The 12,233-nt window shown below is 41.4% G+C and overlaps 1 protein-coding gene across 6 annotated transcripts in view; it reads left to right on the forward strand.

Moving 5' to 3' along the window:
• FHIT (fragile histidine triad diadenosine triphosphatase) overlaps positions 1 to 12,233 on the forward strand; it is a 558,163-nt gene that overhangs the window by 469,688 nt on the left and 76,242 nt on the right. For all 6 annotated transcript variants that reach the window (XR_011905121.1, XM_072347387.1, XM_072347386.1 and 3 more), the window contains exon 6: positions 10,760 to 10,828. Coding sequence is in view for 5 of the 6 variants with exons in the window: in XM_072347387.1 (XP_072203488.1) it covers positions 10,760 to 10,828 (69 nt within the window). In the remaining variant the exon portion in view is untranslated. The remainder of the gene's footprint in view (positions 1 to 10,759; positions 10,829 to 12,233) is intronic.

Here is a 12,233-nt window from a genome sequence, read left to right on the forward strand (position 1 = left end):
GTGCTGTGGAGGGTGGTTGACAGGTTGCACATTCCTCGGTCTCCTAAAAGAGGCTTTTTTTCCTCTAGTCGTGCTAATTTATATGCAGTTATAAATGAAACATCTTCCTTCTCCTTCCCTGTTTGCCTCATTTCTTGCTTTTTCTGTTAAATCCCATCAAAATCAGAGTCACAGAACAGTTAATGTTGGAAAAGACCTGTAAATTGTCTGGTCCAGCCATCCGCCTACCACCAGTATTGCCCATTAACCATGTCCCTCTGTGCCGCATCTATGCACTTCTGGGGATAATGCTGTGATGGGCAGCCCGCTCCAGCACCTGACCACTATTTTGGAGGGCTTTTTCTAATATCAAACCTTAAATGCAGCTTAATTGTCTGGTTTCATGACTGAAAGACCGGGTAAGGGTTTCACCCTTCATGTAAGGGGAATTTGAAGCTCTTACTTGAGGGCCTGATGCTGCCACACACAATGCAAACAGGAGGGAAGGTGCTCAACACTTTAAGGGATGTGTTTATCCTTCTGCAGGCTCGCAGCCTGGGTGTTGCCATACCCCTGCAGCACTGCATCACGGGCAGGACTCAAGCTCATCCCTCTTCAGGTGTTTTTAGGAGAATGAACCCACTTTCATGACAGTTGCTCAGCTGTGCTGTCTACATTAGGCCTGGTGGAAGCAATTGGATCAACTCAGTCAGTGCAAGGGATTAAAAGAGACCAGCTGCTGTCTTAATGGTCAAGCATAAGGCGAACTTGCAAACCTGTTCTTTTGGGGAAATGGAAAGCAGTTTAGTTCAGGTTCAGCTTAGAAGATTGAGAAGAAAATTGTCTATTAGTCTCAAGCCAGGTTGACAGCACCCACACCAAGCTGGCAGATCCTCTGTGCCCCCCAGGCAGAGTTAACCCATCACTGTGGTCTTCTGCTCGTGGCCTGGCTGTGGTTTACATAGCCAGCAGTCACTGAGCTGCTTCCCCTGGGGCCTGTGCTCAGCATGGCTTACAGCTGAGCAGTGCAAAGCCTGCATGGCCTGAACCAGGCTGTGGAGCTGCTTTCTTGCCCTGTCCTTCTGACACTGGGCTGGTGAGCAGCAGGACAGGATTTGGTCACCTTAGCAACCCCTCAGCCAGTGCTTCTGGAGAACACATTGCAGCACGTTTTGGCCAACCAAATCCTTTTCCCAGTCCCTGGAGGAAGGAGAAGGAGGGAGGCATCTGTGAGCCTGTTATAAGCTGCTTTCAGCTCTGATCCCAGGACAGCAGATCTGTGTGCAGAGGCCAACGATGAAACTGTGCTGTAACCCTTTGAGGTACCCTCTGTTCAGTGAAAGCTAAAGTTGCTTTGCTGGTCTTTTCTTAGTCCACAGAAATGGAACAGGAGCCAACAGCAGCTTCAATTCCTGCTTTCATCTGCCACCTAAAATGTTTTTGTGAACAGAACCGCTGGTGAACTGTGGAAGCAAGTTCCGATTTCTAGCCCTTCATAAAGTTGCATCGTTTGAAACTATCTACATTCCTTCACTACCGTGTCTTGTGAGCACATCCTTTTTTCCATCTTTTGTTTTCTGAGCACCTCTTCTATTGCCAAGGTGTTTAACTGCAAGCACGGAAGGCCATGCAAATAAGACCAAGCCAGCTGCACAGATTTTGCGCACTTTAATTAAGTTGTAGGGCTTCAAATGAATTTGGCTCCAGTTTCTGATGCTTCCAGTCCCTGTATTCTGTTCCAGTGTGGATGTTAAATCGTGCAGAAATGGAGCGTGACCTAACTTTCATGTCAGTTGATCTGGCAGTAGCTGTTTTTGTGTAACTAATTTAAAAAGATTGATTGTTGGTTAATTACATTAATGAACTGAACCAACATGGGCACAGACCAGAGCTCAGCAGTCTCCTAAACAGTCATTAGGAATAGACATCTATCTTTTCACCTGCTTGTACAGCCTCCTGTTGGGTGGAAGAGTGTGCAGAATCGTAATTCTGAAGGTTAAATGACTTAAGCACGTAATCACAAACTGTTCACCTCTGCTACTCTTCTGCCCATATGGCCCTGCTAGTCACAGTCAAAGTCCATTTGGGCAAACTGTCTGTTGAAAGTTCTCCAGGACAGCGAGTCTGGTGCTTTCAGCTGGGTTCCTGGCAAATGCCAGCGTGAATCAGAAATGGCCAAAGCCTGAAAGGAATTTGTGGGTTTACACAATTTTGAAAGAGCTCCTTTTCCAACAAAGGTACTTTGTGCTTACCAAGGTAAAAGTGTACTAAGCAGAACACTTCGTTGTTCTCTCTAGCTGGCTTATGAATGTGGAGAAAGATTAAATCAATATACACTTCTGTAATTAAATTGCTAAGTTAAAATACTTGAGTTCTTGATTTAGCAAACATGGGGTAGAAGATGAGTTTCTTTGTGTGTTTTGCTATCAGCACTGCTCTTGTTGCTGTTCACTAGAGCTAGGTGGGTAATGCGTGTAGATGTTTGATGCCATGCCATGACTTATACAAAATACTTTAAATGTAAAAAAGTTTGAGACAAGGACGCTGACACCTTTTCTAATCTGATTTCAAATTATTACACACTTAATAAAGACTACGGAATGCTCTTTATTTTGTGGTTTGTGGACACAGTATTGTATATCCTTTGCAATTTTGAACTCATCTCTCTGTCAGGTCTCTTCAAATAATGAAGGACTTAACCTGAAGTTAGTAGGAGTTTTGCCACTGGCTTGAGCAGAAAGGAAAATAGAGCAGGGAAGTGCCTGGGAAACTGAGAATGAAAGTACTTTTGCACTGTTAACCTCGTATAACATATATTAACTTGCATAGGTTGTTATCAAAATATTCAAAGGTGACTTGTGCTGATACTGCCCTATTCTGCAAAGGTTGACTTTATAGCTTCTGAGACTGAAGTCATTACAGGGATTTCAGTCACCTTTGGGTGTTGGAATAGGTGGCCTATGAAGTCTGATTTTTTTCAAAGGGACATTTACTTCCATAAACCATTTTATATCCCAAATTCAGCAGTGCTGGGAGGAAGTAAGTCAGTGAAAAATAAAATTGGCTTGGGGTCGCATAGTCTATTGCCAAAACTTGCTTTCTTGACTCTAAGCTCCTCATTGGATACACAATTGAAATTGTTTGAGATTACAAGAGGAAGGACTTCTAGACTGGTTCTGCTACCTCTATTGTCCCAGAGACTATGGTGGAACTTTGGTGAACAGCTGAGTTCTGGCACTAGGGATTCCAGGAATTGCTGTGAGAAGAAGAATTTGGGGATGACACACATGTTAATTGTGTTCAATTATGGTTTTATTTAAGATCATCTGTTTCAAGCCAATTGAAAGAAGAGGCCGCTTCTGCAGGAGGGAAATATAAAAAGAAAGCTATAAGGAACCATAAAAGTGTTTCTGATCAAGTAAAATTCTGTTTCTGTTGAATGTTTTACTTTGTTCCAGTCACATAAATTACCATCTTTGAAATAGTAAAACTCCCACAATCAGCTTTTTATAACAGAAAATAATTTACATTTAAAAGGTTTAACTGAAGCAGCTAAACCTTAGAGATGAATGTGCATATTTGGCAATAAAACAGGAAAACAGCCCATGTTTTGGAACCCATACCTGCTATGTGTAATTTTAATGTTATAAATAACTAAATACAGTCTTGTGAGTGCTGTATGTATGCACAGAGATATATGCTTGTTCTTGGGAAATGTGTCCTTAAGGGTATATAATGGCTCAATACTCGCACAGAGCTTCAGAAATCTCCCCTAACACTGATAGATTCAGAGATGGAAAGTGCTGCGGCCTGAATACATTTCATCCCGCACAGGGTGTTATGAGGCTTGGTCTTTACTGTCCTTGGAAACCTTTTCTTTCTCCTTAAATTAGCATCTCTCTTCTATCATTTTCTCATGAAAGGGAGACAGTATGTTAATTCTGCAGGAAACTTTTCGTAATCCCAGCTGCAACAGTTGTCTAAAAGGACAATAACCACACAAATTAGAATTGTTTCCCACTCAGAATAAGAAACCAGTATGTAGAGCTTGTGTCCGCCCCCCCCATCACATTCATTCCTGATTTATCTTCTCTCATTTTTCTCCTAGTTCCCTGCTCCCTGTATTAAAGGAGGAGCAGGCCATTAGTGCTGCAATGCTCTTATTCCCTGCTAGAGAAGATATATTTCAGTTTTATGGTCTCTTCAGATGTACTCAGACACACGGAAGAAATACCTTACAGGTGCTTGTATCATTGCAGGTACACTGGAGAACTGAAAACGCAGTGTATTCCAACAATAATATTTCCCAGGACCTTGGTGTATTTTCTATCTCACCCGAGGCACTGAGCCCTGCAGTTACTGGAGTCAGTGAGAAAATGGGTTGAAGTTTCTGCAAAAGTGGGCTGAGCCCCTGGGTGTGAATCACATGGTGGTAGGGCTGGCATTTTGGGGCTAAGTGTACAAAGCTGCACACACAGCTGCATGCAGCCCTCTGCTCTCTCCAAGGGGCTCAACCTTTCTTGACATCTGCAAGGTCTGGCTGGGGGTTACCAAATCTCACTCTTATTAATTTGAGAAACTAAAATAGTAGTACACTGCCCTTCAAATCAGACCTTTCTGGGGTCTCCCGTCCTTTTTATTTAGACTGGATCTCTGAGGGAAAAACACAGCAATGATGCACTGCTGCAGTGTGATAATTACTAAGTAGATTCTTCGTGATTATAATGTTAGCATCTCCTGGGAAAAATGAAAGCTTGTACTGTCCCTTTAAAGGGACAATTTGATAATCCTCTTAACATTTTCTCTTTTGGCTGATAATATTTCACAGAATTTTACTTTGTAAAATATTCCTAAAGGAAGGCTTAAGCAATAATGCACAGATTATGGAAATGACTCTCATTAACTATAGGGAGAGACTTCAGCAAAGCCATGAACTGCTTCAAAACATGTAACCCCCATTAGGAGCTTCATTTAAATGTTTATTCACAGAGCAGTAAATGTTTATTATGGAACATTTTATTGAAACATAAAGAACCCTAATTATATGTATCACAAGTGTTAAAACAACATGCGTTTATCAAGACTTAACTAAATATCAGAGGTGAAGGGAAATGCAATTGCTATTTCATTTGCATCTGAACAACAACAAATTTGCAACAAAACACCTGGGCAAAGTGACCCTAAAGGAAGATGAAGGAGCAGAGCAGTAAGGCAGGTGCTCACCAGCTGTTCCTAAGCCCGTGGCACCTTCATTGGTATGTGCCTCAGCCTTCCCATCTACAAAATAGAAGTGATATTTTCTGCAGGGGCTGCCAGGGATTAGGGTTGTTTCTGTAGTTCTCTAACATTTTAGGGCAGATGCTGCTGTGCAGGTCTCACAGTGTTGTGGTCTTATTATTGCTGACATGATTGCATGGCAGTTTCGGTGTCAGTGTCCTTGGTTGGGTCAGTATGTGGTTCTTCTTTTGGATCTCAAGGCAGTGTTTGGAGTTGCAGCTGCTGGGCAGATGGGAAGGAACTGGCGGTGGTAGTCCTTGGCCTGACCTTCCTACTGCCATGTGGGGACTGTCATTCCTGGAATTAGAGACTGTCTTAGAGGTCAGAAAATACCAGTCCAGAAGCACCATTCCACCTTTATTTCCACTTCATTCCATACTGTCTTTCAGGAGATGATTTGGAGCACCACTTCCAATGAAAAGACTATTTATCCTCTTTACTGTGCCAGTTGGCTTGGCCTTGGGGCTGGTGGGAGAGGCTGGGTGTTCTCATGTAAATGGTAAAGTTGCCTTCAGCTGTGGAAGTTATAACCTCAGGTCTCAAGAGGCTTTAAAGATCCATCTGCACATGTTTTCATTGGGTCTAGGTCTCTCTTCAGCTCATTTCTTTAAAACTTTATAGTAGTTGACAGGTACATTATTTATTGAGGATGCTAAATCTGCAAGTTTCTTAGTCTGTGCATTTGAAGAGGTACTTTGCTGCCAGTCCCCCACTTGGTTTGGTTCCTGATATTCACAAATTCTTTGCACTTTTCTGCTTTCCCAAGTACATGTTCTCAGTGTTGACCAAGTATCTTGCTATAATCCAAGAGGCAAACCCATGGTATAAGCATTGGTGATAATCATTGCAAAGCTTTTTCTACTCCCTCCTGGGTTATGTGTACAGTGTAGTGTCACACAGAGGTACACACGTGGATCCTAAAGGGCTTCTTCACGTGTCAGCCTGGTAGTGTCTGATCTGCATGTCTGTATCTTATTCTTGCATTACTTGTGCTGGTAGACAAGCAGGATTTGGTTTTGTGCTGTAGTAAACTAGAGCCATAGCAAACGTGTTGTGAGAGATCATTAGTCTGTGCAGTCTTCTTGGGTTTGCAGCAGACTTTACCACCAGAATGCTTCAGCTGCTGTTCTAATAGAAGGCAGGGCATGCGTGCATCTTGTGTGCAGCCTACTGTAATAAAGGAAGATGGCAATTCCTAAAAACTGGGCATTTTTTGTAGGGAAGAAACTGTATCAAGTAGTTTCCTGTCATGTTTTAATATTTTATAACATTGATGTCTAAGTGTATTATGTAATTTTATAACTTCTGGATATGCAGTAAAATTATAATGGCCGTAATATTGAAGGCTGTGGAAACTGAATATTTTGATTGGTACAAATTGGGGTGTTTTTGTGTTTTTTTTTTTAAGTGTTGAATAGGACTTTTTTTTCCTGTATGTTTCTCCATCCCAACCCAATTCAGGAATAGGAAAAATGTCAAGAACTCAAATATATTCACTGAACAGAAATTGCTTTGCCATGAAGATGTCTTTGCTGGGGTCTGCAAGTCAAGGGCCATAGAAATTGGCTTACAAAACAAAGAGAGCAATTGTATGGTCTGCTATCATCCGGGTAATGCAATATATTTTTGCGGACAGCAGAGGGAGTGCTTTCTGTTAATGAGCTACGGATATACAGGCAGGGCTTTCTGCAGAATAATTTTGTAACAGGGATAATTGAGCAGTTAATCAAGAATAGCAAACGAGGGCTCCATGGAAGCCCAGTTTACAGAGAGGACGAAATTGCCCTATTTTTCATGTGGCTATCTCAGTATTATGGTTGATTTTCTTTATCACCCACTGACAGCCTTACTTGGAGAATGGTTATTAGTTTGGAATTTCTACAGTTAATCTGGTAGTTTAGAAGAGGCATTATCACAGCCTTTTGTATGAAGCCCATGTTGCTACAGCGGACAGGGAACTTTTTGCAGCAAATAAGGTGTTATCTGTATGCCTCGATCCTTTCTCCCTGTGAATCAGCTGGTGGCAGGTCCTGTGGCCAGCACATGTTGCAGACTGCCATCACTTGTTTCCCTCCTGCCCTTCCTCTTGCTTGTGCATGGCATGGACTTGGGGGCTCACTCTTTCTGATCTCCCCCATGCCCCACATCACTGCCTTTTCTGATGTTGCTTTACACAGAACTATGGAAAACCACATTTTCTCTGTTATGAAGAGCAAAAAGTGACAAGGGAATGGCTTAGGCTGATGAAAGACATCTGGTTTTGCTGCATGAAGACACAGCTCAGCCATGTGCTGCCTTTGCAGCTGAGGGAAATCAGTCCTCCTTTTGCCAGCATTTTGGCAAGCCCCTGTTCTCAGTACCATGTGATCCACTGCCAGGCTTTATGCACTCGTCCTATAGCAAGATGTATCGCTAATAGTCCCAGGGTGAGTGCTGAGGAGCTCTCATGAAGGTTATTATCTCGCTTTCTGTGGAAGCAGAGCTTTGTTGCTTTGCTAACCAGCACAGCAGCTGAGTGAACACAACATAATGTTCATGAATTATTGCAGGCGATGGCCATGTTCTCCCCAGTGGTGTGTGGCAGGGTCATCTGATCTTCACTGTTCTGATCTACTCAGGAAATCTCTTTCAGTGTTTATTTTTGCCTGGTATTTTTGCTTTACATCCAGCACAGCGGTGACACATTGGTTATTCAACCATAATTCAGTATATAAAAACAGCCATAACTAAGAACATTGCTTTCTCTATGGCCTCGAGTGCTGAAGCAAAACTCACCTGACCTGAATGCATGGCGTTTGATTGTCTTGTTTCCCAACAAAACAGCCTGTGGAGGGCTTTTTTTGTCAAAAATTCTGTGAGTGTTTTGTAACTCTGGCTCATTGGAAATCAACCTTAGAGGTCAAGTCCCACCAATGTTTGTGCTGCTGCCAGGTTTCATCAGCAGTGGGAGGAGTAGCCTCGAGCTCGCAGTGCCCCACTGGGAACATGGGGGATCACTGGCTTGAGAGCACCTCTTGGCACTGCAGATACCCTCCTCACTCCTCACATTGCTTTTGCTAATTCTGTCCAGTATGAGTGTAAAGATCTTGGAAGTTCTTTTCTCACTATCTTTTTCTAGGTATCAGAAACAGCCAGTGAGGCTCAGGCATCTTTGACCACCCAGTGTCAAAGTACGTGTACCTGATGTACCACCTGAGTTCATGATGCCACGTCCCATGTTGCGACATCTAGTATGCCTGTCTCATGTAGTGGTACACAGCTTTCTCCATCAGAGTCTGACAGGAGGGAATAGCAGCTGACATGTTAAGCAATGCAAAAGTGTCTGCATTTCTTTTTATACACTGATATTGATTGGTCTGTTAATGTGAATGTCTCGGTTGTTGTGTGTCACTTCTCTTGCTTCTTAATCAAAACAATGCAAAATGAGGGGAAAGCAGTTTTTAGGAGAGAAAAGGAGTACAATCGGCAGTGATTGAATGCAGCCTGCTGGAGTGCTTTGGTGCTGTCTGCTACCCGCCAGACGTGAGGGTATCCACAATAACAAGGAAGAGCTGAAATGCTTTATTTTGACATTTTATATAGACAGTGTTTGGATTGTTCCTCTCCAAACAGTGTTTTGAGTGAAGATTTGCCTAAATCTGTTTGTTCGGTTAAAGGAAATATATACAGCCAAATGTTTTGTTTGTATATACTGACACATTTCAGTCAACTGCAAATGGTTTTTTTGGACTTGCAGGTTTTTGTTTTGTCTGTCTTCAGCCATAGTGAATAATGCTGACAAGTAAAAAATGATCAATTAAAGAACTCCCAGTGTATCATAATATCAGCACCCCAAGCTGGAAAAGCCATAAGCTGAATGACAAATGAGTGGCTCCCACATGGGCACCATTGCTCTGCTCTGTGCTTGTTTCTCCCCCAAAAACCAAAAAGAAGTAATCTACTTGAGACATAAACGCCAATCATGTTTGTTTCTATTACACGGGTGATAGGAAGAATTCAGATTTGTGTGTATGTCCCAGTACAATATTAAGAAAAATAATTGGAATGTCTGGAAAAAAATTGTTCTCTCATAATTGATTGTAGTTACCTCAGACCTGGAAATACCCATTTGTTTTCTGATACAGATGACAGATTTTGCTGAGCAGCCCGGCGTTGTGTAAGAACATAATGCACATAGTAAAGGTGACAAACCCTGAGAATCTCCCCAGCGATGCCAAGTGGCCCATATGCTCTCATAAACATGTTCTCTTCTCCTTTTTCCATGCTGATCACATGAGCTCGTTTTGGGCAGAAGCTCGCATTAGGCTCATTTGTTACCTGCTGTGCTGCTCTGTGCATCTGCAGTGCAGCATCTCTGCACTAAGCTTTGGGCCACATCCTGTTTGCTTTTCCTGTGTGTGTACTGAAACATTTTGCCACAGAGGTTAAAAAAAAAAAACAAAAAGACACAAGTTCATAGATGTTTTGGGACATAATGGTTATTGATATCTGACACTAGGCTCTCTCTGTATGTACCATCATGAGAAAATCCTGAGAAGTAGTATTTGTAGCAGTGGTATCATTCTTTGTACAAGAAGAGAAACAAACTGGCAGATTATTCGGTAGTTTTAGGTATAAATTTTAAATCTAAAGAGATTTAGATTTAGGTGGCGGCAAGCTGATGGAATTTCACATTGCTGGTACAAACCACAATCTTCACTCGTGTTTTTCTTGGAAGTCTCTCTTTGTCCTAAAGCCATATTCTAGGCCTACGGCTTCAGAAGACCATCTTTAAACGTACCTTGTGATTTTGAGCCATTTGTCATGAGAGCAGTGATGTTCAGATGATACATTGCACTAATACATCACAAGAACACTATCGCTCTCATGATATATTAGTATAATACACTATCAGAACACTATCATTGATGTATTACTCAAAAACACTGTTCTTAACCCTCAAGAAGCATGCTCATCTCTAGGCTGAAAGCTGTGGATAATGGTAGGTTTAAGGAGCAGCGTATTTGGTTTCATGAGGGTAAGCTAAGGAAAAACAAGCAGAATTCAGGGTATTTCATTAAGTGAAACATCCCCATGATTTCATTTTATCCACTGAACAGATGTTCTTGTAGATGAGGGTAGCGTGATGTAGGTATGCTTGGATTTTATTACAAATAGACAAAGCTTTTTGGTTGGGTTTTGTTTTTTGTTTGTTTGGGTTTTTTTTGGTCTTTATTAAAGACTTGAGCTGTATTTTGAGAATTTTTAGCAGGATTCATGAATGTCAGCTGATTACAACATACCAGGTTGAATCAGATGTAAGCCATAATGTACTAGTGGTTCCTCCATCCACTGTCCTGAACATCTTTTATAATCTCTGAAGGGTTAAGGTACTTTTATGGAATACATTGAATTCTGCAGAATCTTGTTCACAGTTACTGGTACAAGTGGAGGATAATGCTGATAATCTGGAAAAGAAAGTCATGATCTTGGCAATAACCATTATTTGTCCTCATATTTCTAGCATGTTCACGTCCATGTCCTTCCAAGGAGGTCAGGAGACTTCAGTAGGAATGATGATGTCTACCAGGAGGTAAGAGCTGCACTCTATTACTTGTTCAGAGTGGTTTTCGCAGTTAGAAAATGACATCAGAGATAAAGCCTTGCTTTTAATGGAATTATTTAACAGGCTCTCTGCATCTTTATTGGTTGCGGAAAGCCTGTGTTGAGCACCAAGCCCAATACTGAGATTTCACAGCTCACCTTCTGGCCTGCTTTCTGCAGGATTCTGCCCAGGCTCAGGGCACATTGCATTGTAGCCACAAAAATAAAATGTGAAGAGCAACTTTGCTTATAGATGTAATTTCTGCATATGTGCAGATTGTATGACAGAGCTGAGGACATAAGCTGTGACTGAATTACTGGCTTTTGTTTAAATGCACAATTGGATTGCTATTAAAAAAAGTTCTTCCCAGCTTGACAGCTGTCACAATGAGTTAATGAAAAAAATCTCACTATTGTTAGATTTGTGTGTGGTTTTTAGTGAGTTTGGTAGGATCCTCTATCAGAAATGTGACATCTCCTTTTCTTTTTGAAAGTAATTAATGTAAACATGTTCAATGCTCCTGCAATACCATATGCTTGAAGAAGAATTCATGACATTTTATGCTTCTGCATTGTTTCCTTTGTGACATATCCGTGATGACAACTCACCACTCTCAAAATATATATTTTGATGTTATGTAATGACTTAAGGGGATATTGAGGTTAGATATTAGGAAAAAAGTTCTCAGAGTGATGAGGCACTGGCACAGGCTGCCGAGGGAGGTGGTGGAGTCCCTATCCCCAGAGGTGTTCAAGTAATGTGGAGATGTGGAACAGAGGGACATAGTCAGTGGGCATGGTGGAGGTGGGATAATGGTTGGACATGGTGTGATCTCAGTGGTCTTTTCTGACCTTAATGATTCTGTGATTCTATGACTTAATTCAAAGGTGGTGAAAACATGTTTGCTTTTGACGTGAAAGACAGAGATTGAGAACCCTTCTAACATAACCTTATAATGAGACTGCTGAGCAAGGAGATCAAATGTCAGTACGTGATGCCCATCCTATATAATGCTGTACTTAAAAGCAGCAAAGTGAGGCAACTTGGAAGTTAATGTTTTTTTTCCTCCTCAGATGTGTTAAGTGGTTTTTCAATTCTGCACCAACCCACAAAATCTGTTTCCATTTTTGTTATTTTTACAATGCCATCTTGTTATTTTTAAACGTGCTTATTTCTCTGTTGTTATATGTAAATACAAAAAAAAAAAAAGGAAACTGTTAATGAAATAGGCTATACATTTAGTGTTGTTGAATGCAAAAGGCATGACAAATTGGTGGAAATTATTTTTATCTTGTCATTTTCAGCTGTGGCAATTGTAGGTGTTGCTTGTAGCAGACATAGGAAGCAAAAATATTTAGACACAGATGTGATAATATATCTTTTAGTGGAACAA

This window comes from Excalfactoria chinensis, chromosome 12 (genome assembly GCF_039878825.1).
Source record: "Excalfactoria chinensis isolate bCotChi1 chromosome 12, bCotChi1.hap2, whole genome shotgun sequence".
NCBI classification, from domain to species: domain Eukaryota; kingdom Metazoa; phylum Chordata; class Aves; order Galliformes; family Phasianidae; genus Excalfactoria; species Excalfactoria chinensis.